General features: G+C 38.0%; 2 protein-coding genes and 1 long non-coding RNA gene across 5 annotated transcripts in view; 2 read left to right on the top strand and 1 right to left on the bottom strand.

The window, feature by feature from the left end:
- The window catches only part of pcdh10a (protocadherin 10a), a 34,263-nt gene extending 24,922 nt beyond the window's left edge, over window positions 1-9,341 (bottom strand). For 2 of the 3 annotated variants that reach the window (XM_087235089.1, XM_087235088.1), the window contains exons 1-3: window positions 6,368-9,341; window positions 5,401-5,459; window positions 2,445-2,551 (exon numbers count right to left, since the gene is read on the bottom strand). In XM_087235089.1, the coding sequence (XP_087091215.1) occupies window positions 2,445-2,551; window positions 5,401-5,459; window positions 6,368-8,857 (2,656 nt within the window). In that variant the 5' untranslated portion in view covers window positions 8,858-9,341. The remainder of the gene's footprint in view (window positions 1-2,444; window positions 2,552-5,400; window positions 5,460-6,367) is intronic. The other variant, NM_212571.1, reaches the window with a different exon arrangement.
- Window positions 1-26,810, top strand: part of LOC141384915 (uncharacterized) — a 547,599-nt gene that overhangs the window by 477,829 nt on the left and 42,960 nt on the right. The gene's annotated exons all lie outside the window — the stretch shown is intronic.
- On the top strand, window positions 20,076-25,001 carry LOC147846705 (uncharacterized). The gene is made up of 4 exons (XR_015477301.1): window positions 20,076-21,897; window positions 22,126-22,226; window positions 23,336-23,611; window positions 23,848-25,001. It is a non-coding gene; the product is annotated as an uncharacterized LOC147846705 (long non-coding RNA).

Below are 26,810 nucleotides of genomic sequence, written 5' to 3'. Positions count from 1 at the left end.
TCCCAATAAAAACAAACATCCACGATTGATTAAGTAGTGTAAAAAATCTTTTAAACTGCTCGACAGTCTCACATGCTCTGCAGACCAACAGAGACCCACACTTTTTTGCATCCAGCTGGGACTTCTAAATCCTCTAAAATGTCTGGCATTTAGTTTTGCTTTCGTTTTCTAAGCTGTCGTTAATTTTCTACACATAGCCACGTGAGACATTAAATAATTAATTATTTAATCTAAACAACTAAAAAAAATCTTTACTAAATACTCGGAGAGGATGAAATTACATCTAAATTGGCTGCAGAATATTTGTACACCATTAGAAATGGCTAAACAATTCATTTGTCTTATTTAAATGATCTACACATTTTATTCTTGTAATTGTTTTTATTTTAGAGATTTTTTTTTATTCATTTAATGATTTATTTCTCATTTGCTGAATATTTAATTAATTTAATGATGTCAATATATTAAACATTATCTACATTTAAAATGCTTTGGCAATACTGCACAAAATGTCATGCCATTATATCAACCTGAACTTGAATGAGAGATGGAGAGAAGCAGATTTTACCTGTTAGTGGGGGCACATGGCTCCTGAGCATAAAAGAGAAATAGTAGATTTTTAACATTTAATTCAGCAGTCTTTTTTATTTTTATTTTTTTACTTTTATTATTTATCCTATTGAAAAGATTAAAAAAAACAGATGACAATAAAAATTCTGTTAAAAAATCTAATTAAGGTTATTTTGTGGCATATAGTTAACTATTTATGTGCTGTGGGTAAAGGGTGTGTTTCAATCTGGCCACCACCGCAAGTATATTTCAAACCTGTGGGAAGAACTGAACCAATTGCCTTAAATGCATTAAGCTGACTTTATTTTAAAAACTCAGTAAAATTTGCAGAATTATTTCAATTAAGTTGACTTTATTTTTAAATAAAGTAAACTAATCTCTTTTTTTTACAATGAAGCTTTGAACTGAGTTATGTTGTGACAAAATAAAAGTTCTTTATAAAACCCAAACACATTACAGATATGCCGTCACCTTAGAATTATAAGGTTCTATCTGACATTTTGGTCAAAATTGAGTTACTGACACATTCTTATTAAATGACAACTTTTTTACATTATGAGATGTTTTTTATAAGTTGTTTACATTTTAAGACTTTTCATTTAAAAAACGACGAATGGTGATGCACATGTATATTAAAATTAAATGGAAACCGGGCTATGAGGACTAATCATGAGATCAGTAGAGTCAGCTTCAACAGAATATAATGTTTCAAATACACCTTTCTCTCTCTCTTCTATCTTTTGTCTGGAATTTTCCTAATTTAGACCGATATCTCCAAAATTGACACTGTAGGAACAAAAGGAGGCGAGGCAGGGATGTGTGAAGGAGATGGTGGGTGGGTGTGTGTGTGTATGTAAGTGGTTGTTAATGCAGTAGTGTTACCCCTGTCAGTGTCCCAGGCCTTCATCTTAACCTTGCTGTGATAATTGGCTATGCGGAGACAGGCACTGAAATGGGAGTGCAGAAACTGTTCGCCTGCCAACACACACCCAGAGGAGAGCAGGAAAGGACACACATACACGCACGCATACACACACACACACACATCTTCTCATTTTACCTCTTTGATGCTCTAATAAGTTTTCCAAAAAAATAAAAAATAAAAATCTCAATCTCTCTTCCCTTTCCTTTATCCGTGACTTTTCCGTTTCCATATCAAAGTTTCCTAATGCTAGTAGTTAGCTAAAATGCGAAACCATGCTCGTCGCAAACATTTGTATTCCATTGTGTGCGGCGCATACGTAATATCTGGCAACCCGTCATCTAACTGTTTGCCAAACCGAAGGCTGAATGTCATGATTCTTTGGAGAGAAAGGTCAAAGCCTTATCCAGTCGAAAGCGTAAGGATCAATAAACGAGCGCAAATGAAATCTAGAACTTGAAAGTCGGAAAAGCTCATCAAATTGAATATAAATAAATAAAGAATAAACAAAATAAAATCTCAGATGAGCGATTGCCGTTTGATTTAAACGCTTACGCCATTTAATATGAATGAAAATATAATTGTGTTTTGGGGGGGTGTAAGTGGGCAGCTGTTTGGGTTTGTAACTGTGGAAGCTTTCAAATACTCATTAAATGCTTCAGAAAGCCTGTCTATCAGACAAGCCGGACTCGTTCGTGACATTGACTGCAATCCGTTTAGCTCTGTTGACAGATGTATAATTTCCACGCAGTCCTTTTATTGATCCACTGCTGGAATCGGTTGAAGGCTTGTCGTGTTGCTTTCAAAGGCACAATGCGAACAATTTCCCAGTGTCTATCACTGCCTATGTGTCTGCTCAGCATTGGTTCCCCAGGGGCCTTTCACCCATCCGCACTTCTTTCAAATCCACTGTGAGGTCGACAGTTAGGTGAGAAAGTGGTAATCAACTCACCTGCTGTGTGGCCCCGGTTGGTGGCGTCATGGTCGCTGTCTCCCTGCTCGCTGTCTCCGTGTCCGCTGTCTTTAGAGCTGACGATGTCTGCCTCTTGAAACGCTGAGCTGTAAGAGACATTTCATTGCTTAGTGATCATTTGGTAACTGGAGCTTTGCGCTGCTTTTTTTCCCATTAGATGTATTGATCGTTTTGGTTATTTAACACTTTTGGCATAGTTTAGACTGTGGATTTAATTCAGTTTCAATTTCTGAATCAAACTTTGGATGTGTGGTGTCGCAAATAGGATGACACATGCGACGCTGAGTCAGGCTGGGGGATTTTGGCTAAGGGCCATATCATTTATTGTGTGCAATCTGTGAGTATGTGTTTAACCGTATTTTTGTACAAGATGTGAGATGCTAATAAATAAATAAAACATTGTATATATTTGAATATATATATATATATATATATATATATATATATGAAGACTTTAGATGCAAAAACCTCTAAATGCCGTCTAAAATTTTCCTCTAAAATTAGCATTTATATCAGTCTCCTATGTGTATATTCAGTATTATCACTTTTATGGCAAAGAATAAGTTATTTTTCTTGTCTTTAAAATGAAATATCCTAACATAAATGCAAAAGGTACACTGTGAATATTGGCAATGTATTTTGGTGCATTTAAAGAAAACAGATTTATTAAACAGATATTAAATATTTTTTTATTAAATTAACATTTTTATCACCAAACATATTTAGAAATCGAAAGATAATACAATTAAACTCAAGCAAAATGTTGCAAAAAAAAATTACAATCTACAAAATTTTAACTAAATCTTTATTATTATTATTTTTTCCTTCTCTCTATTTTTTCCTCTTTTTAAATTTGTATTTAATATTTTTAACATAAATGTGGGTATACTAGTTTTTGGACCATTGTCGTATTTTGTTAGATAAGCTCCAGATTTGGCTTCAGTACTGACTCATTTGATGTATATGCACAAATATAATATTGTATAGCTTCCTATTAAATATCAATTTAAAAGATAGATTTGTGAGGGGTGTACATATATATGCTTAGCACTGTATGTATGCATGTATGTATGTATGTATGTATGTATGTATGTATGTATGTATGTACAGTATGTATGTATGTTTGTATGTATGTTTGTATGTATGTATGTATGTATGTATGTATGTATGTATGTACAGTATGTATGTATGTATGTATGTATGTACAGTATGTATGTATGTTTGGATGTATGTATGTATGTATGTATGAACAATAAAATGTAAAATAACATGGTCATCATTGTAAAAATAATTAAAAATAATCCTGCTATGTGACTTCATATATATATAAAGTCACATAGCAGGATTATTTTTAATTATTTTTACAATGATGACCATGTTATTTTACATTTTATTGTTCATGTTCTGTACTTGAATACTGTTAGACTCCCCCAAAAAAACATAAGGCACTGTTTATTTATTAACTTTGCTAGTGATTTAGATTTTAGGCATATTTTTATCATCCCAGTTGATCTAAATTTAAAACAAATCTTTCTAAATAGAGCTATTCAAATAAAAAGTATCACAATATATATTGTGGCAAAACACAACATCGCAATGTCCGATTTTTGCAATATCAGTCAGAATTATTCTCCCATTTTTCCACAATTTCTGTTTAACAGAGAGAACATTTTCAAATTTCTAAACATAATAGTTTTAATAACTCATCTCTAATAACTGATTTATTTTATCTTTGCCATCATGACAGTGCATAATATTTAACTACATATTTTTCAAGACACTTTTATACAGCTCAAAGTGACATTTAAAGGCTTCACTAGGTTAATTTGGTTAACTAGGCAGATTAGGGTAATTAGGCAAGTTATTGTATAACGATAATTTGTTCTGTAGACTATCCAAAAAAACAGCATAACTAATAATTGAACTAATAATTTTGACCTTAAAATAGTTTAGCTGAAATAAAATAAATAAGACTTTCTCTAGAAGAAAAAATATTATCAGACATACTGTGAAAATGTCCTTGCTCTGTTCAACATCATTTGGGAGATATATATTTTAAAAATTTAAGAGGGAGGCTAATAATTCTGACTTATTTAAGAACTGTACTTCTTTTAAATAAAATCTAAATATTTTCTGTCAGGGTTGGTGTGTGGGTTAAGGACAAACCCAACATTCACTCAACAAAAAACAATATTTTTGCTGCTTGTTCAAACTACTTATTTAAAATGAGCTAAAAAACAGAATTATTGGGATTTCTGGGGGATGGCCTGATTGTTTTAAGTTCAATCCACTTAAGTTTGTTAAATTCATTTGTGTTGGGACAACATGAATCAATTGTGTAGAACCCTGCATTTGTTACAGTGTTGGGTTCTAATTATTTTTTTATTATTTCAACTAGAAAATGTAAAATAAAAATTTATCTAGAAACTTTATTTTAAATAGTTGGCAATGACCATATTTGATCCATTGTTGGGTTACTACAAACCAGCATTTTTAGAGTGTACTTAAAACAAAGAAACAAAGTTAATATGTAACTTGGGTGGCCCAGATTCATGATTGACTGTCAGGCCACCAGGAAATGTCCCGGTACGCCCCATAGCCAGTCCCCCCTGATTTAAGGTAGGGTTAGTGAGTAAGTTAGGTTTATTAGTATTTAGACACTGGAAAAAATTTTGAAAAATGATTTCTTGGATTTACTTTTTTTAAGTTAAGTGGTTATAAACAATTTATTTGGACTGAATTTTAAACAAACAAATTAAGTTAACATTGCTAAATTTGTTTAAATTCAACCCAAATAAACTGTTTGAAAAAAAAAGTGATTCTGCAAAAGTGTTGCAGTGTACTGAATTTATATATTACCGATAAAAGTCTTTGCAATAACCCCATTCGATAAGTTAACAACAATCGTGTGTGTGTTTGTCATCAGTCGTCTCACCTATTAACACGACGAGGTCTATCCACCAGGTAGCTGAGCTCAGTTCTCTGATGCTTGGTCTAAAAGACAACAATAATATTGATTTATTAAGGTATTAAATGAAGTTAACATGTAGTCCTACATGTGTCATTAAAACCCTGCTCAGGCCTCTGTTCTGCTCTGCTCTGGCCATGCACTGGAGCACCTCAACCATAGAACCGCCTTTGTTCCACTGATACCCAGAGACTGTGTGCTTGGCATACTTAAACCCCTGTCCAATACACTCCCCCTCCCTTCTCAGGCTGGACTCCAGAGGGCTACACCCTTTCACAGAGTGCCAGGGGACAGTAAGGTGTACTTTTCAGATGAGAAATGGCTAGTTTCAGAGGCAGAAAGGAAAGATTGTGGAATAAGATGAAATAGCAGGTTGTAACCGTGCTCAATATTTACGTCGTCTTATCAGTCAATCGATATAGAATTTTCATTGAACATTTCTGAAATGTTTCTGTTTGGTTTCCTTCCAAACTTGAATGTAGCCACATCATATGTAACTGACCCTGAAGTGCTGTAGTGTAATTAAAGGATCTGGAAATAGCTGTGCTGCCCAGAGCTACCTTTAAAAGCACGATGTGAGTCATAAGCAAGCGGATGATTACAATCGGACATTACAAACACAGGAAGCTGAAAGATCACTGTACTGAATAGCCTTTTAAGGTGCTTATATGTAGGAGATATTGGCTGGTGCACATCCATATAAACTGGACAAATACATGACTTTTCAGATTCTCTTTTCTGTGTTAGTGGTCTAAAAACTGCTATGATCTGCTTTTACAATGATTATAACTTTAATTGTATCTACCTTACATATACTGCTTTAAATGTCTCAAATTCCCCAACTAATGGTGTGTGTTACACTTAGTAATAAGATGATAACACTGTCAGCTTTTCAAACTGAGTTAAGGACATGTAAAGGTAAACGTGTTTTCACCTCGCTCGATAAAATGCTCCCGTTGGAGATGATATCTGGTTGCTGATCGGCGTATCCGGTAACGATCGCCCCGCACGGGTTGTGCTCTGTATCTGTGCTCCGAGATGGGCTGCACGGTTTGAGGAACATCAGGTCGGTTTTGGCAGACTCTGGTGTCAGGCACACCTGGTAGCAGTAGTTCTGGTTTTGGTGGTGCGAGCCGAAGCTGCCCGACTCCTCCACCGGCACCTGTGCTGTGCTGGCCACGTTAGTGCTCTGCACGAGCATGATGTCCGATTTACTGAGCTTTTTCTTGCGTCCGCGCGCTTGGCGGCTGCAGCACTGACAGCACGAGTCTCCGGCCATGCACGTGTAGATGTTGAGCTTTTTGTCCTTTTGACAGCGCACCGCCAGAACAATCATGGCGAGGAGGAAGATGAAGGACACCGAGCCGAGCGCGATAATGAGGATGAGGGTAAGATCCAGCGAGCCCTCTTTGGACTTCACTGACCCCCTGTCGCCGCTCCGGCCCTCCACAACGCTGTCCACGAGCAGCACGTTGATGCTCGCGGAGGACGAAAGCGGAGGCTGCCCGTGGTCGCGCACCTCGATCAACAGGTCGTACGGGTGCGGCGGGTCCCGTTTGCTGGATACCCGGCGCGCGGTGCGTAACTCGCCTGTTCTCCAGTCCATTCGGAACATTCCGAGCTCGTTTCCGCGGAGGATGCTGTAGGACAGGCGCGCGTTCTCGCCATCGTCCGCGTCCGTGGCCACAATACGGGTCACCAGGTAACCTGGCTCGGCTGAGCGGGGCAAATGTTCCCTCGCGGTGCCGTTTTTGCCCAGAGGCGCAATTACAGACGGGGCATTGTCGTTCTGATCCACTATGATGACATTAACAGTGGCGTTGGCCGTTAGCTCGGGCGCACCGGAGTCTTTGGCGTGCACCATGAAACTGAACTCTTTGATTTGCTCGTAATCAAAGGAGCGCAGCGCGTACAGGTAGCCGTTCTCGGAGTTGATCGACACGTAGGTTAAGATGGACATGCCCTGTATTTCGCACTCCAATATGGAGTAAGTGACATATGCGTTCTGTCCAACATCTGGATCCACGGCGCTCACCGCGTAAATGTAAGCGCCTGGGACGTTATTCTCTGTTACGTACACGTCGTAAACCGACTGCATGAATCTGGGCGCGTTGTCGTTTTCGTCTGAAACGTGCACTTTGATGGACTTGCTCGTAGAGAGAGAGGGTACCCCCTTGTCTTTGGCGACCACCGTGAGCGTGTATGACTCCGCTTTCTCGCGGTCCAGCGGGCCGTCCGTGACTATCGTGTAATAGTTTTTGAAAGACGACTTGAGTTTGAACGGAACCTCGCCGTGCAGCTCGCAGGTCATCTGTCCGTTCTCGCCGGAGTCACGGTCCGTGACGCTCAGGAGAGCGATCACAGTGCCCGGGGCAGCCTGCTCGCTCACCGACTCCGTGACCGTGCTGAAACTAATCTCCGGAGTGTTGTCGTTCACGTCGATGAGTTTGACCAGAACTTTGCAGTGCGCGGGCACTGCGTTCGGCCCCATGTCTTTAGCCTGCACGTATATCTGATGCGTGCTGCTCTCCTCGTAATCCACCTCACCGGTCACTTCAATCCTCCCGGTGCGCGAGTCGATATTAAACAGATCCCGAATGCGCGGCGAATTGTGACTACTTAGAGAGTAAACAATCTCTCCATTCTGGCCCTCGTCCATGTCGCTGGCGTTGAGCTGAATAACGAGCGTGCCAACTGGAGAGTTCTCGCGCAAGCTCACAGAGTAAACGGATTGATCGAACGTGGGCGCGTTGTCGTTTGAGTCCAGCACTTTAACCACTAGCAGTGCGGTGCCAGTCCTCTGCGGCTGCCCTCCGTCTACGGCGGTGAGCACGTATTTGTGGATCGCCTGCTGCTCTCGGTCCAGGGGTTTATCCAGCACGAGCTCTGCGAAGCGGTTGCCATCGCCCTGCGTCTGTACGTCCAAGTAAAAGTAGTTGTTCGTGGTGATGGCGTATGTGCTCAAGGCATTAGTCCCAACGTCAGGGTCGAAGGCGTTCTCCACCGGGAAACGCGTACCCGGCGTGGCGCTCTCGGTGATCTCCACGGTGATGTCAGTCTCTGGGAAACTCGGTGGATTGTCGTTTATATCCATGACCTCGATCTCGACGCGAAACAGCTCGAGCGGGTTCTCCAAAAACACTTCGAGATGCAGGAGGCACGGGACGGTCTGGCGACATATCTCCTCTCGGTCGATGCGCTCGTTCACCACCAGCGCTCCGTTCTCCAAGTTGACCTCCAGGTACGGCGTGCGCGAGCTGGGCACGGTCTGGAAACGGCGCGCGGAAAGTTTGGTGATGTCCAGCCCCAGATCTTCGGCGATATTTCCCACAACCGTCCCCCGCTCCTGCTCCTCCGGTACCGAGAAGTGCAGCTGCGATAGCCCTCCATCCAAGATTGAGAAAAAGAGAAATATCAAAATCATCTCCAAACAACAAGTGCACCCCTCTTTATTCCCTCGCTCTGTCTTCACACCGCTTCTTCTCCAGTCACAGCTTAGGAATTACCCATAGCTTTGGTCCACGAAAACATATGCGCTGTGCAACTTCCCAAACGAACACGAAAGCTCCTGTGTTGTACGGTGTCAGCCTGAAACCATGTCGCCATATGCGCAAGAGCTATAGCCATTTGATATAATGCTTTCTCAAAGAGAGCAGAATTTAGTAGTCCGTGCGTCACAGCAAGACATTGCAGAACCTACTGATGCCCCAATCCTTAATTCTGAGCAGCAAAATCTTTCCCCAACTCTTTTGCTCAGTAAGTGGAGAGATCAGTTTGAAATAAAATCCTGAACGCGAGCTGTTGCAACAACAGAAAAATGAACACTTTTTCTACATATAGCTGTCTAACGGTCCATGATATGTGCGGGATGATTAGAAATCCGTAGGTCCCCTCTTCTCGAGTTCTGCAAGGAGAGTGAGCATCAGCGCGTTGTTTTGCGCAGAGCTCTTGCCACCAGGAGCCAATCGACGCCACGGGCTGCCAGCGCTGCGTCCTCTGATTTGACCGCAGAGACGTCAATCAGACGCTCCCTCCCTCCTCAGTGCGCCCTTACATCCTCACTCCAGCTCTCTTTAAACGGAGAATGAGAATTGATTTACATGTCTTATAAAGTCAAACAGTCGCATTCAAGGTAGCCTAAATATATGCATGGGAAAACGCAGAGCTTTGGATTGCTTCTATCGGTATAGCCTTGTTTTGTATGTTTTAACCAGTATCTTTATTTGTATATGTTGCCATTCTATTATAAATAATGCTTGGTTGAATGTTTATGTGACTATAGTCGCCAATTTGATGAATGTGATACTTGTCTGAGAGGCATGTTCGTGATGATGGCATCTGAATGTTCTTAATCTCAAGCACGGAAAGTGCACTCTTTAGTATGCAGTTCACGAGCGCGCACGCCGAGTGCGCGTGTATGTGGAGGAATCTGTGACATACAGTTTCTGTGGAGAAAAAAAAAAGTACAAGTAAAATGTGTTAACTGAACCACTATATTGTTTAAGGTAGAATAGTCTGTTTCTTGTTTTATATATAAACTATTTTTAAAAATGTTAGAAGTATGGTGTATGACTTACCTTGAAAATATTGAAAAAGTACATCTATGGCTAAAATGCCAAATTCATTAGTATCAGCTGATAAAACTAAAAGTAATCCCACAATTAAATGCCTTAACCATGACATTTGTTTGAGTGTTTCACTCTTGAGGCATCACTCTATACATGTTTATTGCGTTATTTAGGGGTCGTCTGTTTTTTACTCTGTTTTTGTGTATGTTTTGATTAACACTGATGTATTCACTGGATTCAGTCCAACTGTGAGCCATGAGAAATGCCATTATAAGCCTATCACTAGGTGGTTATCATCAGCAAAGCTACATGTTTAATGCATTAAACTGATGGATACACCATAACTATAAAACAATAGGCTAAATATCAAATCCCTGCAATGTGTCATCACATAATGCCAAAAGGCAATGTTTTCACAGAAAATGCAACATTTTACAGTGTGCCTTCTCTGTCTGTCCCGTTTGCAGCTAATGAGATTTTGTCATCTGATTTTTTTTTTCCCCCAGCGAGCCTCATATCAGTAACCAGATTTATCTCTCTCCGTCTTTCCTTCCGTTTATCTCCTTTTTCAGACCGCTGTATGCCTGGGACAGGCTAAACTGATTGTTTGATATCAAGAAACAAACTCATTTCAGAATGCACTCCTCCCTTTCCTCCGTTATTAACACGGTAATGTGTGGGTGCTGTATTAAGCTCCTGTCACACGGCTCCCAAGTTCTGTTCGTGTCGCAATGAGTTGTAAGGCTCTTTCGGTCTCTTCCACGTGCACTACGCACCCTCTAGCGGAAGCTCAGCGAACTACTGCTCTGTCATGGGGAACTGATTGTGAGGAAAGATCTCGGGTGGAAGACCGACAGGCTGTTATTATGTATTTTAATTGTCACCTCGAGGGTGAATTTAATGAATAATGCATGTTACGATGTGGCACTGATCAACGTAGCTACAGTTTGATTTTTTTGTTTTTGATTCTAAACAACTGACTGAGCTTTTTTCTGTCTGCAGTGATTTTTAGGAGAAGCACTACTGTGCTAGCATTCGTTGTGATATCCTCAAAATAATTTATTTCCCCCGAATCGTGCATCACGACAAGAAAGTTAGCTTTTTATGTCTTTATGTTTAGTCTTGCTTTAGAAAACCCCTCACAGATGTCAGTTTATTCGACATCAGATGATTTTAAGCAAACAACAGCGCCTCCAAGCGGAGAGTTAAACATTGTTGTGTTTCTTCAGTCATGCTTCTTCAGATGATTATCTGGGCTATAAGGAGATGTGTGTAATTAAGAAGCTATAATGCGAGAGTAATTTTGAGGAGCTGTAAAGTAAGCATTTATAACCAACGCTGCAACTCTGCCAGTGCCGAGACGATTAGCACAGTTTTAAGAGAGACACAGATACAGGAAATCATTGATGGAAATAATGAGATAGTTATTTTCCCAAAGCAATTCAGCTTGGGTTTGGATTTGGAAAGAATTTGTAATGGATAATGCACAGTCAGATGGTCATTAACACAAAATAAATCCTGATTGGGTGAACAATCACAGGGTTCGTTCACAGGGGTATGTCCTGCTAACTGTAAACTATCACTTATTACATGGCTACTTACCAAATACATTAATAAAAGGGCATGAAATATTGGCCAGAGATGGAATGATTTTATTTGCATACTTTTAGAGACCACAGAACAACAAAACAAGAGTAAAACATATATAGGTTTCCCGCATGAGCAATCATTTATATAAATCACTGACCTAGACAACAGTCTTCGTTGTAACAAACAAGTTATCCATTGAGAATATAAAATACTATTAAAAGATTAAAGGGATAGATCGGCCAAAACATAAACATCATATACTCACCCTTCACTTGTTTAAAACCTGTTTGGAGTTTTTTTTCTCTCTCTTCTGGATCACAAAAGAAGATATTTTGAGACATCGGAAACCCATTGACTTCCTTGGTATTTGTTTTTCTAACTATGGAAGTCAATAGTTACAGGTTTCTAACATGTTTCAAAATATCTTCTTTTGTGATCAATGAAATAAAAAGGAAACTCATAAAGGTTCTTTAAGATATATTAAAACAAAATGTTTACTTTTAGTCGAAATACTGCTCTGAAGGTATAGTCGACGCAAAAATGAGTTAATAGCATGAAATTAAAAGGAAACTTGTTTTTGTTGATCCAATGAATGCCAGTGTTCAAAAATAGGCATAGGCAGGTAAACGATTCGGATGGTATGATAACCTTGGATAAAAATATCACGGTTTCATGGTATTTCAATTCTTTTTGAATATCAGTAAAAATCAGCAACCTTTTTTCCCCATTAAATTTTAGGAAACATAATATTTTGCAACAGCGAACATGTCAGACTTAATAATTAAAATGAATCATTGACTTCTGCTATCTTCATTAGTTTCAAAAACACAGATTTCTTTACAACACATTAAAACACATTCAAAAACGTTACTTATATCTTAGGAATGGTATAATAGAAAATCTTTGTGGTTTTAAATCCTTGACTTTTCCAAACCAACGGTAAACCTTGAAACCGGTTATCGTCCCATGCCTAGTTCAAAACAACTCTGGTCATCACTGACTCTTATATCCTGTTTATTTTCCCCATTAAACACAATCTATTTCATTTTAATAAAAAATAATATTTTGGAACAGTCAACATGTCTAGCTAAAGAACTAAAATTAATCACTGACTTCTGCTGTCTTCATTAGTTTCAAAAACACAGATTTCTTTACAATATATTAAAATAAAAAATAAAAAAAACATAAAAAAAAAACTTTACATATACCTTCGGAACGGTCAAACAGAACATCTTTGTGGTTTTAAAGCCTTTACTTTTCTAAACCAGTGTAAACCTTGAAACTGGTTATCATTCCATGCCTAGTCCAAAACAACTCTGGTCATCACTGACTCTTATAGCCTGTTTATTCCTATTAAGATTTGGTGGATCAGCCCACAAGTATATGAAGGTAGACGCATTCCATTGACACTTTGTGTGTTTTATTCCGTCTCTTTTGCACAATCTGATCAAATGTAGACTTGATTTCTACTAGCTGTCGAAAGTAAACAAACTTCAGATGTTTTTTTTGTTTTGTTTTTTACCTGTTTTTGGGAGAGGGGTCTGGATGCAAACCTGGTGCAGTGCAATCTGAGCTGCATGCAATGCTTTTTAATGGGCTCAACTAACCCCACCCTTAAGCCTACCCCTCACAGTGACGCCACTAGCTCCGTTGAGTGTATTGTGTCTCACTGAGATATGCAGTCTCTGCTTGCATCATCAAGGCTGCATCCAGATACTATCGATTATTTGTGGAATTGTTGCAAAGTTTAAGCATAATTGCTTTAGCAAATATTAATTTTATTTTTTTCATTTATTGGATAAAAGCCATACAGTGTTATTTTACATTTGAGTAGTCCATTATTTACCTCAAATTTATTACCTTCCATAAAACCATAACTCTATGCAAGTGATTTGTTTATAATATTTTAAGCATTGTACTCTCTTACAAAACCATCTCAATCAATCTAAAATGATCTTTCCAAATAGAACTTACAATTAATATGGAGTTGTATTCATATCACAATATGCACTACCTGACAAAAGTCTTGTCGTTGATCCCTGTAGTAAGAGCAACAAAGAGTAACTTGACTTCTAGTTGATTGTTTGGAACACAAGGTTGCACAAGGTAGAATCATCTGTTGAACTGCATCCTGATCATTAAAAATACTGCAGAAGACCTATTGGAACCTGCAAGGACCCAAGATTCTCAGAGAAATCAGTCAAGTTTGGTGAAGCAAAAATCATGGTTTGGAGTTGCATTTAGTATAAGGGGTGTGCAAGAGATCTGTAGAGTGGATGGCAACATCAACAGCCTGAGGTATCAAGACATTTGTGCTGCCCTTTACATTACAAATCACAGGAAAAGGCTAATTATACTGCAGGACAGCACTTTTATCGTTCTTCAGCCTCCACATCAAAGTTCCTGAAAGCAAAGAAGGTCAACACTGCAAAAAATGCTTTTCTTGCTTAGATTTTTTGTCTTGTTTCTAGTCCAAATATATAAAATATCTTATATCAAGAAGCATTTTCTAGACAAGCAAAACATATTGTCTTGCTTTGAGAAATAATATGCCAATATTAAAAGAGTTTATCCTTGAAACAAGCAAAATAATCTGCCAATGGGGTAAGCAAAATAATGTTACGTCAAAAGAAACAACAAGATTCATTTGCTTACCCCATTTGCAGATTATTTTGCTTGTTTTAAGAAAAAACTCACTTAATATTGGCATATTATTTCTCAAAGCAAGACAGTATGTTTTGCTTGTGTAGAAAATGCTTCTTGATATAAGACATTGTAGATATTTGGACTAGGAGACAAAAAATCTAAGCAAGAAAATCATTTTTTGCAGTGAAGGTACTGAAGGATTGGCCAGTCCAGTCACCAGCCATGAACATTATTGAGCATGTATGGGGTAAGATGAAGGAGGAGGCATTGAAGATGAATCCAAAGAATCTTAATGAACTCTGGGAGTCCTGCAAGAACGATTTCTTTGCTATTTCAGATGACTTTATTAATAAGTTATCATTGCAGACAAATATAGATGCAGTCCTCCAAGCTCGTGGGAGTCATACACAATAATGAATCTTTTTCTACTGCACCATGACTTTATATTCTATACTGTACATTATTTCTGTTAAGTAACATGACTTTTGTCTAAGTAAAGTCAGATCGTACTGCCCTAATTAAATAATTAAAAATCAAGGCATGATCATATTTTATTTTCTTAAAATAAGTGTAATCTAGAGGACTTTGCCTTTCATATAAGCCAATTCAAATGATCAACTAGAAGAATGTATAAAACATAAAAAACATATTGCCACAATGTCAGTTTTTTCCCAATATCATGCATCTATAAAGCAAGGTTTCATTGAATAATCAAACAAAGCTTATTGTGTATTTCACAGACAATAGTCAAAGGTTTTCCACTAACTGAGATTGTACACATAAAAAAAAAAATTATAATCTGTAGGTTTTATTTGGTTGACAGCATGTCTCAGTCTCTCTCACGCTGTCTTTTGCTCAGATGGAGTGATTTGTGTTTTCATTCATCAATCTGCACGTCACAGCAGGGAGGATATGATAGTGGTTGTCGGACTACACGGCTCTTTCTCTTTCCTCCTTCACCTAATGCACTAAACACATCTATTACTTAAAATCTGTGCGTTTGTGTCAGAGGAGGATGGAGGTAATGATATTGTGCCATTTTGAGAAATGAAATGACGGTTGCCAGGATATGACATGATGAGCATCTGCCGATTCTGCCGACCAATAATTGCTCTCTATCTCTCTCTCTCTTTTATTCTCAGCGACATTATTCTGCAAAGCGATGCCTGGAATGAGACGGGCCTTCGTGTGTTTGATTTTGTGCGGTGACCATCAAACTCTTTTAAACCTCGCTCATCCCTCCCAAATCCCACCTCACACTACTCAACGGTGTTGTTCAAATATGATGTGAGAACAATGAGATTGAAGTCAAAGTTTACTGACACTAAGCCGGACCAATTCTCTGCTAAATGGGCTATTACACTCACAACAGCCAGCGAGTGTTTGACCGGGTAAGACTTCATTACAGATTTCATTCTCGCCCAAGGTGTAGGATCTGTATAGCTGTCATTGATTGCATGAATGTGCGGGTTAATTGGCTTTTTGGAGTGGCTTCTGTGTTATTTCGCTCGGCATCAAGTGAGATGTTGATGAATAGCGAATCCTTGTTTTTTGGATGCGCGCTGGTGCTGAGAGTTAAAGTTGAGGTTGTGGGTGGTCTCAATGATGAATATGACTGTTGCCAGCGTTGTGATTCTTACAGAGCGACCCTGAACGTTGAATTAGGTGTCTAATGAATGTATCTATGATTAACTTTTACCTCAAGGTCATCTCTCATCTTACAATCGTAGCATGTTACTTTTAGATAAAGATGGTAAGTGTTTTTGCAAGTTGATTCAACATTTTTTTTATGAAGTGTTCTTTATTATTTGGATTATTTCGTTGTTTAAAAAATGGTCTCAAGCACTAATTTTAATTAGTGGTATATCTTCCTGGAAGAAGAGCACACTGATAAAACTCACACTGTTATATTCTAAATAGAATAAAAAAGAAGCGTTTTTAGAAGTTGATGCTTACATGAGAAAGCCTTACCAGAAAGTTTGAAGCTTACGTTGTTAGTAGAAAAACTGAACGCTTAACTAGCGAGAAAACAGTTAAACAAACCTGCAGCACGAGGATAAAGAACAAGCCTCCTTCATTCAACGTTTTTCATTCATTCATTCATTCATTCATTTTCTTTTTCGGCTTAGTCCCTTTATTAATCCGGGGTCGCCACAGCGGAATGAACCACCAACTTATCCAGTAGGTTTTTACACAGTGGATGCCCTTCCAGCCGCAATCCATCTCTGGGAAACATTCAACGTTTTCACTTTCTCTTAACTTTCCTTATACCCTTTACTCCTTTACTTTTGTGAATAAGGAAATGGTGTTGTACGCACTCCACTGAAGATATTCATTATGCTACATAATTAATTAAGTTTAAGTTCAAAACTTTGTTTCAAAAATATTTCTAAATTCAGTTCTATTTTCCAGCAAATGAGTAAATGAACAATAATTACAAAAAGTTATCAAAATTTTTTATATCCAAACACGTCCTATTTTAATGCTCCATATGGTGACGGCGATGTCTCCAAAACCCGACAGGTGGAAAAATCTAAACTTGTTTTTATTAAGTGAAGTTTATTTATAAACCAATTTCGAGATGATCACTGATTTCCCGAGATCTCAAACTCCCTTCTCCCCCTGCAAAGGAGGGTTAGCCCCAGGCTCGAGAATCTTATTAGCTCAGGGGTCTCGTCCAAGACAGCATACCAAACTAGCTTATTACCAATCATCAGTGTAAACTCTTGAAAACAAATTTAAATATGCATATAATAAATACTACTTCTAATAATAACATTATACAAATGAAAATTGTCATGAGTAAACTTAAAAAAACTGACAGGTTAAGCACAATATCGAGGCATGTCATGATTTTGCCAAGTACAATGCGATCCTGGATTGACATCTATGCTGATCCTGGAACATCATTTTTGTTCGAACTGTAATCCATACCTATTTCCTATCCTTAAATCCAATCATAACTTTAAATTAGTCCCAAAATCAGAGAGAAATAATAGTCAGATAACAATAATGTAGAAGTGCAAGCTAACCGTAAGCCTAAACTTAACATAAACAGTGAATGTATCCTTAATTCTGATTGGCAGATTGGAATGTTGTTCCTGGATCAACAGAGATGTTAATCCAGAAACAGGTCCCACTTGGTGAAATCACACTAACCACACTTGAGATTGTTTCCTCACTGTATGTCATGATTTTGCCGTTCATGTTTAAGTTCGATGCGACCCTGAATTACCATCTATGTTGTTCCTGGAACTTCATTTTTTGTTCGAAAATGTAATCCATGCCTATTCCCTACCCCTAAACCCAAAATCAGAGGGGAACAATAGTTGGATAACAAGCATGTTGAAGTATGTAAAGCTAATAGTTAGCCTAAAGTTAACATAATCTATAAACATATCCCTTAATTCTGATTGGCTGATTGACATAGATGTTAATCTAGGAACATGTCCTACTTGGTGAAAAGAGGTTGGCGAAATATAGAGTATCCACTAAACCAGTGTTCCCAACACTGTTCCTTGAGGCACACTAACAGTACAAATTTGACAGATTTTGGAGTCTCTTCTAATGTTGTGATGAGCTGATTCAGCTGCGTTTGATTACAAAGAGTTTAAAAATGTGTGCTGTTGGTGTGCCTCCAGGAACAGCATTGGGAAACTGTTGAAGTGGTAGTTAGCAGGCCTATGAAAACCATTTGAGGTCCTCAATTAAATAACTCCCAAGGTCTATCTGTGTGTGTGCTGCTTTGTTTTATAATGTTATTCTTTAATGAAGTGACTCCTGCTTTCAGTCTCTCAGAGGCCTTGATGCTGACGTGACAGTAAATATATATAGAGTGAGACAGGCAGCTTCAGGGGGAAAACGCCTCAGTGCGATTACCGCCGGAGCTGTAACAAACAAGAAGGAACAATCCATCAAGCGTCAACGCCTCTCCAGATTTTAATTAATTACACTAACTTAGGACAAGGTCAGGGGCGCGCCGCGGGAGCAGCAAGGGGGATGGATCGATCGGAGCATGCGCGACCCCGTGAAGCAGAGCTCTTTGGCTGAAGTCATTAAGAAGTTTGAGTCCTTTTGTGTCCGGCTTTTGTTCCAGGCCGTTCTCACCGTTTAATTATCCCACGTAGGCACGGAGGTGGATTTAATGCATGAGCATAATACAAACATATTCATCGAGTTTAACATCTCTATTATGATGAAACAATACACTTTTTTTAACGTCCAGATCCAGTGCGCTGCAGGGAAGACAGAGCGAGGGAGAGACAGGAAGAGCGCGTGAAACATTCTTCATGCCACTGGAACTCTTAGCAATCGACTTAATGGAAATACGATTCTTATCTTTGGCCCACGGAGACTCGCTCTTTAATTTACCCATAGATCATTGTGCTTGGCGGCCCATGCTTATTTATTCCCATTGCTAAGTACAGTCATAATGTGAAAGACTCTTTCAGATGTAGCTGAATTAAATGGACAGACATTTAGTTATTATGTTTCTTGTAAAGTCAAAGTTTGTTTGACAACGTAGCGTGGAGACTAAAATCACAGTAAACTGTAAAAAATTCTTGCTGTCTTAGTATTTTTTGTTGAATCAAATTAACTTTTCTAGTCATCCCAACTTACACCAATCAATCTGACTAAAATATTAAGTTAAGCTTTATATATAACTATATATTTGTTGTCTTTACTTTTTGTCATTTAAATCATTTACAGTGTATATCTGATTCATTTGCATTAGTAAAGGATAGAAAAAGAAATGCAGTTATATATATATATATATATATATATATATATATATATATATATATATATATATATATATATATATATATATATATATATATACTGTATATACAGTTGAAGTCAGAATTCTTAATATTAATATTAATTATTAATACTAATATTAACATCTTATGAGGTTGTGTGCTTGCTGGGTATGAACAAAAAGGACTAAAATATTATATTGATTTTTGTTTTTTAAGCTATCATAAAACATTGACATATTTTATTAATGAGTGACAACAAGACAACAAGACTAACCACCTCATGTTTGTTAAGTTGTTACCATTAAAACAATTTTTGCCATTCTATTAAGCTCAAAAAATTATTTTTGCTGCTTGTTTATACTACTTTTTAAATTAAAAAAAGCTGAATCAACACTAGGTTTGTCACAATACTGGATTTCAATACCAATCGATAATAATGACATTTTAAAAATGTCCATTTCCTGCAAACTCTTGACCACTGTGAAGCACGTTCGTAAACAGAGCTGATTTGCCATTGTGTTCACGTGCTCGACAGAAATGACTGTGATTGGCCGTGAAGGTCATTAGTTGACCGAACTCACCGCTGTTTACTGCGTGTAACCACAGATACAGGAACACTGGAGAGTTTTAAAGCAATGACTCATCAGCGGATCGCTTGTATGTCAGCTTATAGACAAACCAGCTGATAGATACGACTTTAAAACACCCAGTGTCCCTGTATTTGTGTTTACACTCAGTAAACAGCTGTGAGTTCAGTAAACCAATGACCATCACGGCCAATCACAGTCATTTCCATTGAGCACGTGAACACAACGGCAAATCAGCGCTGTTTGAGAAGGTGCTCCACAGAGCTCAAATGTTAGCAGTAAATGGACGTTTTCAAAAGTTCAATAACGATTGGTATCGAATTCCAGTAACCCTAATCAACACAATTCTTAAGTTTATTTTTTTATTTTTTGATAACTGTTTTAAATTCAATCCACTCACATTTGAACACACAATTAAGTTAGCTTAATCGATTTGTGTTGGGACAACCTGAGGAATTGTGTGAAACCCCGCTTTTTTTTTTTTTTTACAATGCAACAAATAGCACTTGGTGATACTTTAATCCAAATGCAATAGCAGTCATACATTTTACATGTGGTGTCAGTGTCACTGTATGATTCTCCATGTCGCTCGCTGCTGTGCTTTCCAACAACAGAATACAGAAACAGGAAGTATGTTTGTTTGCCATTTATTATTAACCGCCACTCACACAGAGAGAAGAGATCTTCACTCAAGAGTTCATTGAATGATTATTTTAGAGCACACCCAAGAGAGAAAGCAGACAATATTTACAGTAGATCCTCTTTTGAAGATCCCATGCTGAATATGGAAGAGAGGAATAAAATATATCAAAAATGTACCTTTTATCCCATGATATGAGGTGGCGCACTATGGTAGAAAGATCATACTGTTGGTGTAAGCAGTAACATACATCCAGGCAGCATACTGTACACAGAATTCGCTACAGCAATAGCTCAATTTATGAATAAAAGAATAAAAGGTGGCCGTATCACATGTAGTTAACCCCGGGCTTCCTTGAAGGTCAGTCCAGGTAACTCTCGCACAGAATATCAGAGAAGCGCGCACTAACTAATGCATGTGGGGATCAGTTTGACCAAGACGAATGATAGACTGATGTACTCTATAACTAATCAATATTGTATCGGTTTCTCGTGGGAGCTTCAGGTGCGAGGAACATTAGATGTGCGGCACGCTATTTAAACACACATAATGGTGCGAGTCATTATGCACGGTGTGAAACCCAGATTACAGAATGCAAATATAATGTTCAGCATATTTGAAATGAATTAGAAATTAATTAGACAGGCACAGCAGATTGCGATGAATATAAATGCAGGCATGGGAGCCGGAAACATGCATTACCTGCTGGATGAAGCATTTTACTAATATTTTTCAGGTCTGTGTGAGGTTTTTTTGAAGCATGGAGCTCTGAGATATCTCAAAATACTCTTTTTATGTGGATTATTTGAAAGTATTATGAATCCCCACATCGATAACTGCATTTTTTTGAAGAGATCTCTGTCCCGATGTGGCTGTCCTCAGGCAGACTGTATTATCTTCAAGAGCAGTACATGTGAGGCGCTTTTTTCTTCGCTAAGCAGTCGGAGTGTTGAGTTCCTCTGTGCGTCATGCTCACCAACTGACTACACAAATATACATTTACAGAAGCACATGAATATTTCCGTCAATTTATTTCGTTTATCGTTCCTGGCAAACCCCTCTAAACCTCTGATTTCTCATCTCTGGAGCTTTAGATTGGAGAGACATCTCAGACGTTCTTCATTTTTTACCCCTGATGTTTTGGAAAAGTCATATTTAGGCTTGGCTTTGATGTGGGAGTTTATTGTCGAAGGCTGTGTGGAATAGTTTAATGAACCCTGTTTTCTCTCTGGTGTTGATGATTGGAAGTTAGGACAAGACAAATTGACTGTCTCGCTATTTTTTATTTGACGGCTAGTAGCCTTTAGTTTGCATCAGCGTCTGGTAAAGCATCAATTTTCTTGAATAGTTGCTACTGGAGGTGTTATTTCTGAGCGTATTTTATATTTGTATAGGCTTGTTACATAAAGATGAGACATCAGTGGTTTGTGCTTCTTTTTTTGTAGACGATGTGTCCAATTTAGGATGTTTTCACAGTTGTGGTTGTTCTAATTGTTATGGTAATCTGTGAAGTACTAACTTAAAGGGTTAGTTCACCCAAAAATGTCAATTATTTTGTGAATTGCTCACTCTCAGTTGCAAATCCTTCAGACCTTCTTCATTTTCAGATCACAAATGAAGATATTTTAGATCGAATCCAGGAGCTCTTTTGTCCTCCATAGACAGTAACAGTTCACGTTGGTCATGGCAGTCTGTGAAGTGTTAATTTGAAGTGTTAGTTCACCCAAAAATTATTTTGTTAATTACTCTCTCAATTGCAAACCTTTCAGACCTTCAATCATTTTCTAAACACAAATGAAGATATTTAGGATTAAATCCAAGAGCTCTTTCATTTTCCAAAGACAGTTACAGTTCATGTTGGTCATGGTAGTCTGTGATGTATTAACCTAAAGGGTTAGTTCACCCAAAAATGTCAATTATTTTATTAATTACTCACTCTCAATTGCGAACCCCTCAGACTTTCATTCATTTTTTTTGGAACACAAATGAAAATGTTTTAGTTTAAATTAGGGCTGGGCGATTTAGCAAAAAAAAAAAAAATCTAGGTTTTTTATAAAGTTTGACCGATTCACGATTTTGATTTCGATTTTTTTTTTATTGTGTCACTAGTCTTCTCAAAACATTACAACAACATGACTGAAGTAACATTCTCTTTAAAAGTAACTTGAAAACCCATCTAGTTAAGGAACATTTTATTTTTAATGGCCATGTCATACAAAAATCGGTCAAGGTGTAAGTAAATGTAAAACAAATTTACGAGTTAAATATCGTTGCTGAAGATTTGAATAAGAAATATTTGTGTAAATATTGCACTTGCAGCAATACAGAGGTATTTTTGCTAGTTTTGCTGAGCCTAGGAAAGATTGGCTGTCAGCTCGGCTTTGTCTTCTGATTGAATGACAGATAGTAATGCTGCTGCCTTTTTCTTAAAAAGATACAGTGGAAGAAAAAGGACTGAACATGGAGACTGTAAAGCCTAATTTAACCCAATGAGTGAAGTTGTGGACGTATAGTAGGAGCAAATACAAGCACCAGATGTGTCTAATATAAAATAATATATTAAATCTATTTTTCTTTTTTTCCCCCTCTTAAATACCAATCATTTGATGCGCTTTGCTCCAGTCTCTATTATGCTGGCTGATCTGTCTGGTTTTCAACCAGGTCCGCTAAATGACGTCATGGGGGTGGGTACTTTTATTTTCACTGCTACAGGCCCTCACCTCTACTCGTGTTCAAACCAAAAGATCGGCGCGGTTTTTCACATGGCAGGCTTTTACGTCCTTCATACATGTTGAGATCGAGTTTATCGACTTGATGAGGGAATGTGTCTTGACAATCCACACAGACGTGCAACAAGTAAAATCCTACATGACTTAACGCTTTAACAGGCAGTCAAGCAGGTCGCACACCAGAAGCGCCGCGACACGGCACTTCTGGTGTGCTTCCTGCTTCATACAGAGAGTGAACCCAAGCGCATTGGTGCCATTATAATGTATTAAATATATATATTTTTAAAAATCGTGATTTCTCGATTTCATTCAAAATTAAATCGTCTTAAACCGTAAATTCGAATTAATCGAAAAAATCTGAAAAATCGCCCAGCCCTAGTTTAAATCCAAGAGCTCTTTCATTCTCCAAAGACAGTAGCATTTCATGTTGGTCATGGTAGTCTGTGATGTATTAACTTAAAGGCTTAGTTTACTGAAAAATGTCAATTATTTTGTTAATTGCTCACTCTTAGTTGCGAACCCCTCAGACCTTCATTCATTTCCAGAACAGAAATTAAGATATTTAAGATTAAATCCAAGAGCTTTTTAATTCTCCATAGACAGTAACAGTTTATATTGGTCATGGCAGCCTGTGAAGTATTAACCTAAAGGGTTAGTTCACCCAAAAATGTCAATTATTTTGTTAATTTGCTCACTCTCAGTTGCTAACCCCTCAGACTTTCATTCATTTTTTGGAACACAAATAAAAATGTTTTAGTTTAAATCCAAGAGCTCTTTCATTTTCCAAAGAAAGTAACAGTTCATGTTGGTCTTGGTAGTCTGTGATGTATTAACTTTAAAGGCTTACTTTACTAAAAAATGTCAATTATTTTGTTAATTGCTTACTCTAAGTTGCAAACCCCTAAGACCTTTGTTCATTTCCAGAACACAAATGAAGATATTTAAGATTAAATCCAAGAGCTCTTTCATTCTCCATAGACATTAACAGTTCATGTTGTTCATGGTAGCCGTGATTTTCTGCTGCTATGTAAGTTCCAATAATCACAGTGGCCTCCATCATCCGTAAGTGGAAGATGTTTGAAACCACCTTCCTAGTGCTGGCCGGCCATCTTAGCTGAGTGATTGGGGGAGAAGGGCTTTAGTCAGGAAGGTGATGGTCACTCTGTCTGAGCTCCAGCGTTCTTCTGTAGAGAGAGGAGAACCTTACAGAAGGACAACCATCTGTGCAGCAATCCACCAATCAGGCCTGTATGGTAGAGTGGCCAGATGGAAGCCACTCCCCGCCTGGAATTTGCCAAAAGGCATCTGAAGGACTCCCAGACCATAAAAAACTAACTTCTCTGGTCTGATGAGACTAAAATTAAACTCTTTGGGGTGAATGTCAGGCGTTATGTTTGCAGAAAACCAGGCACCGCTCATGCCCAGGCTAATGCCAACCCTACATTGAAGCATGGTGGTGGCAGCATCATGCTGTGGGGATGAAAAGACTGGCCAGGATAGAAGGCAAGATGAATGCAGCAATGTACAGAGACATCCTGAATGAAAACCTGCTTTAGAGTACTCTCGGCCTCAGACTGGGGCATCGGTTCTTCTTCCAGAAGGACAATGACCCAAAGCACACAGCCAATATATCAATGGAGTGGCTTCACAACAACTTGGTGAATGTCCTTGAGTGGCCCAGCCAGAGCCCAGACCTAAGTCCTATTAACCATCTGTGGAGAGATCTGAAAATGGCTGTACACATTCGCTTCCCATTCAACCTGATAGAGCTTGAGAGGTACTGTACAGAGGAATGGGCAAAAATTCCCAAAGACATGTGTGCCAAGCTTGGGGCATCGTATTCAAAAAGACTTGAGGCTGTAATTGCTGCCAAAGGTGCATCAACAAAGTATTGAGCAAAGGCTGTGAATACTGATGTACATGTGATTTTTCAGGATTTTTTTTTTATGAATTTGCAACAATTTCAAAAAACAATTTTTTCACATTGCTATTGTGTACAATTGTGAGAAAATAAATGAATTTAATCCATTTTGGAATAAGGCTGTAACAAAAAAAATGTGGAAAAAGTGAAGCGCCATCAATACTTTTAGGATGCACTGTATGTTCTGTTTAATTAAATCTTCAAAAACAGTTGTTGTAATATTTTTTAAATCTGTTTTTAGTTTTGGAAACACATAACGCTTCAGCTCTCCCCAAAGCACGTACACAATCCAAAAATCCCATTTTGATTTCACAGGGACGTTTCTTTGAGCATGACTGATGTGCAGTGCTTCTGTCAGAGCTTTTGACAACATCACAGTCCCAAAGTCCCATAATCTACAATTTGAGTGCACTTCATTCCTTCATGCGCACACAGCCTATTTATGCTACCACAGCTGACCATTTTAAGGTTATCAACGGGGGACCAGAATAAAGCGATTTCGCAGAATATCAACAACAAGAGAATGCCATGCCTCAGATCAGAATCAGTGGCCAACACCTATGAAGGAAATAAAAGTGAGTGAGAACCATAGGGATAATTACGCTCTCAGGAATAGATTTAAAACCCCACATGCCACTGTAAGCGCTCTCTAACACATGTAATTTCATAAAGTGATATGGCAGCATCACAGAAACCTAAACATTCAGTGAATCAGATGGGGGTTCGAGGGATGCTGATGTACCTGGAGATGCATTATAGGATGCTATGGATTGCTTGTGATGCATGATAAGAACTGTTATTATGTAAATATGCTGTTATAGTTTTTTCCAGCTTGAGTGTATAAACTGGCCCTGCTACCTTTTTCTTATTGGAATTGCTTTCTCTTCTTTTTCTAAAAATAATAATAATTAAAAAAAAGAAACATGGCGCTAAAGAAGAGTTCATTTGCTATTTGCCCAAAATTCTGTCCTTTTTTTCTGTGTAAAAATGTTAGTAGTACTTCAGCATCTCTCTCTCTCTCTCTCTCTCTCTCTCTCTCTCTCTCTCTCTCTCTCTCTCTCTCTCTCTCTCTCTCTCTCTCTCTCTCTCTCTCTCTCTCTCTCTCTCTCTCTCTCTCTCTCTCTCTCTCTCTCTCTCTCTCTCTCTCTCTCTCTCTCTCTCTCCTTCATTCTGCTGTTGGTATGGATGAGTGGCCAGCCCATTTAAACTGCGTGAAGGACGCTGCACGCATGAGAGGTGGCCTTGTTCTGCATGTAGCTTTTTCTTTCTCTCAACCTGCTTTTATTTCATTCACTTTCTCATTCCTGACCCTCTTCAATTGATTCGGAATTAAGTCTTGAATTGGCACCAAGGAACATTCAGAGGCTTTTCCATTCTCTTGCCTTCCTTTTCTGTGCTTTTATCACCTTTATGAAGAAAGAGAATGTAAAGAATGCTGTCAATTTATGATTTCTTTAAGAAATGTTAAAGATAATAATAATTTACAAAAATAAATATCTTATAGTAGAGTTTTATGTATTTTATATAATTTTATAATTTTTTTAGAATGGATTAATAATAATTCTAACAAGAAATGTTAACATAGCATGTGTTTATAGAAATATAAAAACAAATTCCGTGTATGAAACTAATGACCTTGATGTGGTCAGTTTATTAGTCACTCTATACTGTTTTTAAAAGATGAATTGGGGAGAGCTGGTTTGTTTACCTTCTCTATATTGTTGACTTTTGCTCAAGGACACCATTGGGGCATTTTATACACATTTTTTATATGTGGTTTATTTAAAAAAAAAATACCACACATAAACATTTTCTCACACAACAGCATAGCTGTTGAATACTTTGACTTTGTCTATTGCATTTTTGAAATCATTAAAATAATTGAAATATGTTTGAAATAAGCTCGTCTTTTTAGATAGTAAAAGAAAAGGGA

The sequence above is a fragment of the Danio rerio genome, chromosome 1, assembly GCF_052040795.2.
Source record: "Danio rerio strain M-AB ecotype USA chromosome 1, GRCz13ab, whole genome shotgun sequence".
Lineage (NCBI taxonomy): Eukaryota > Metazoa > Chordata > Actinopteri > Cypriniformes > Danionidae > Danio > Danio rerio.
Note: the sequence above shows the minus strand (reverse complement) of the source record. Positions and strands in the feature narration are given on the sequence as shown.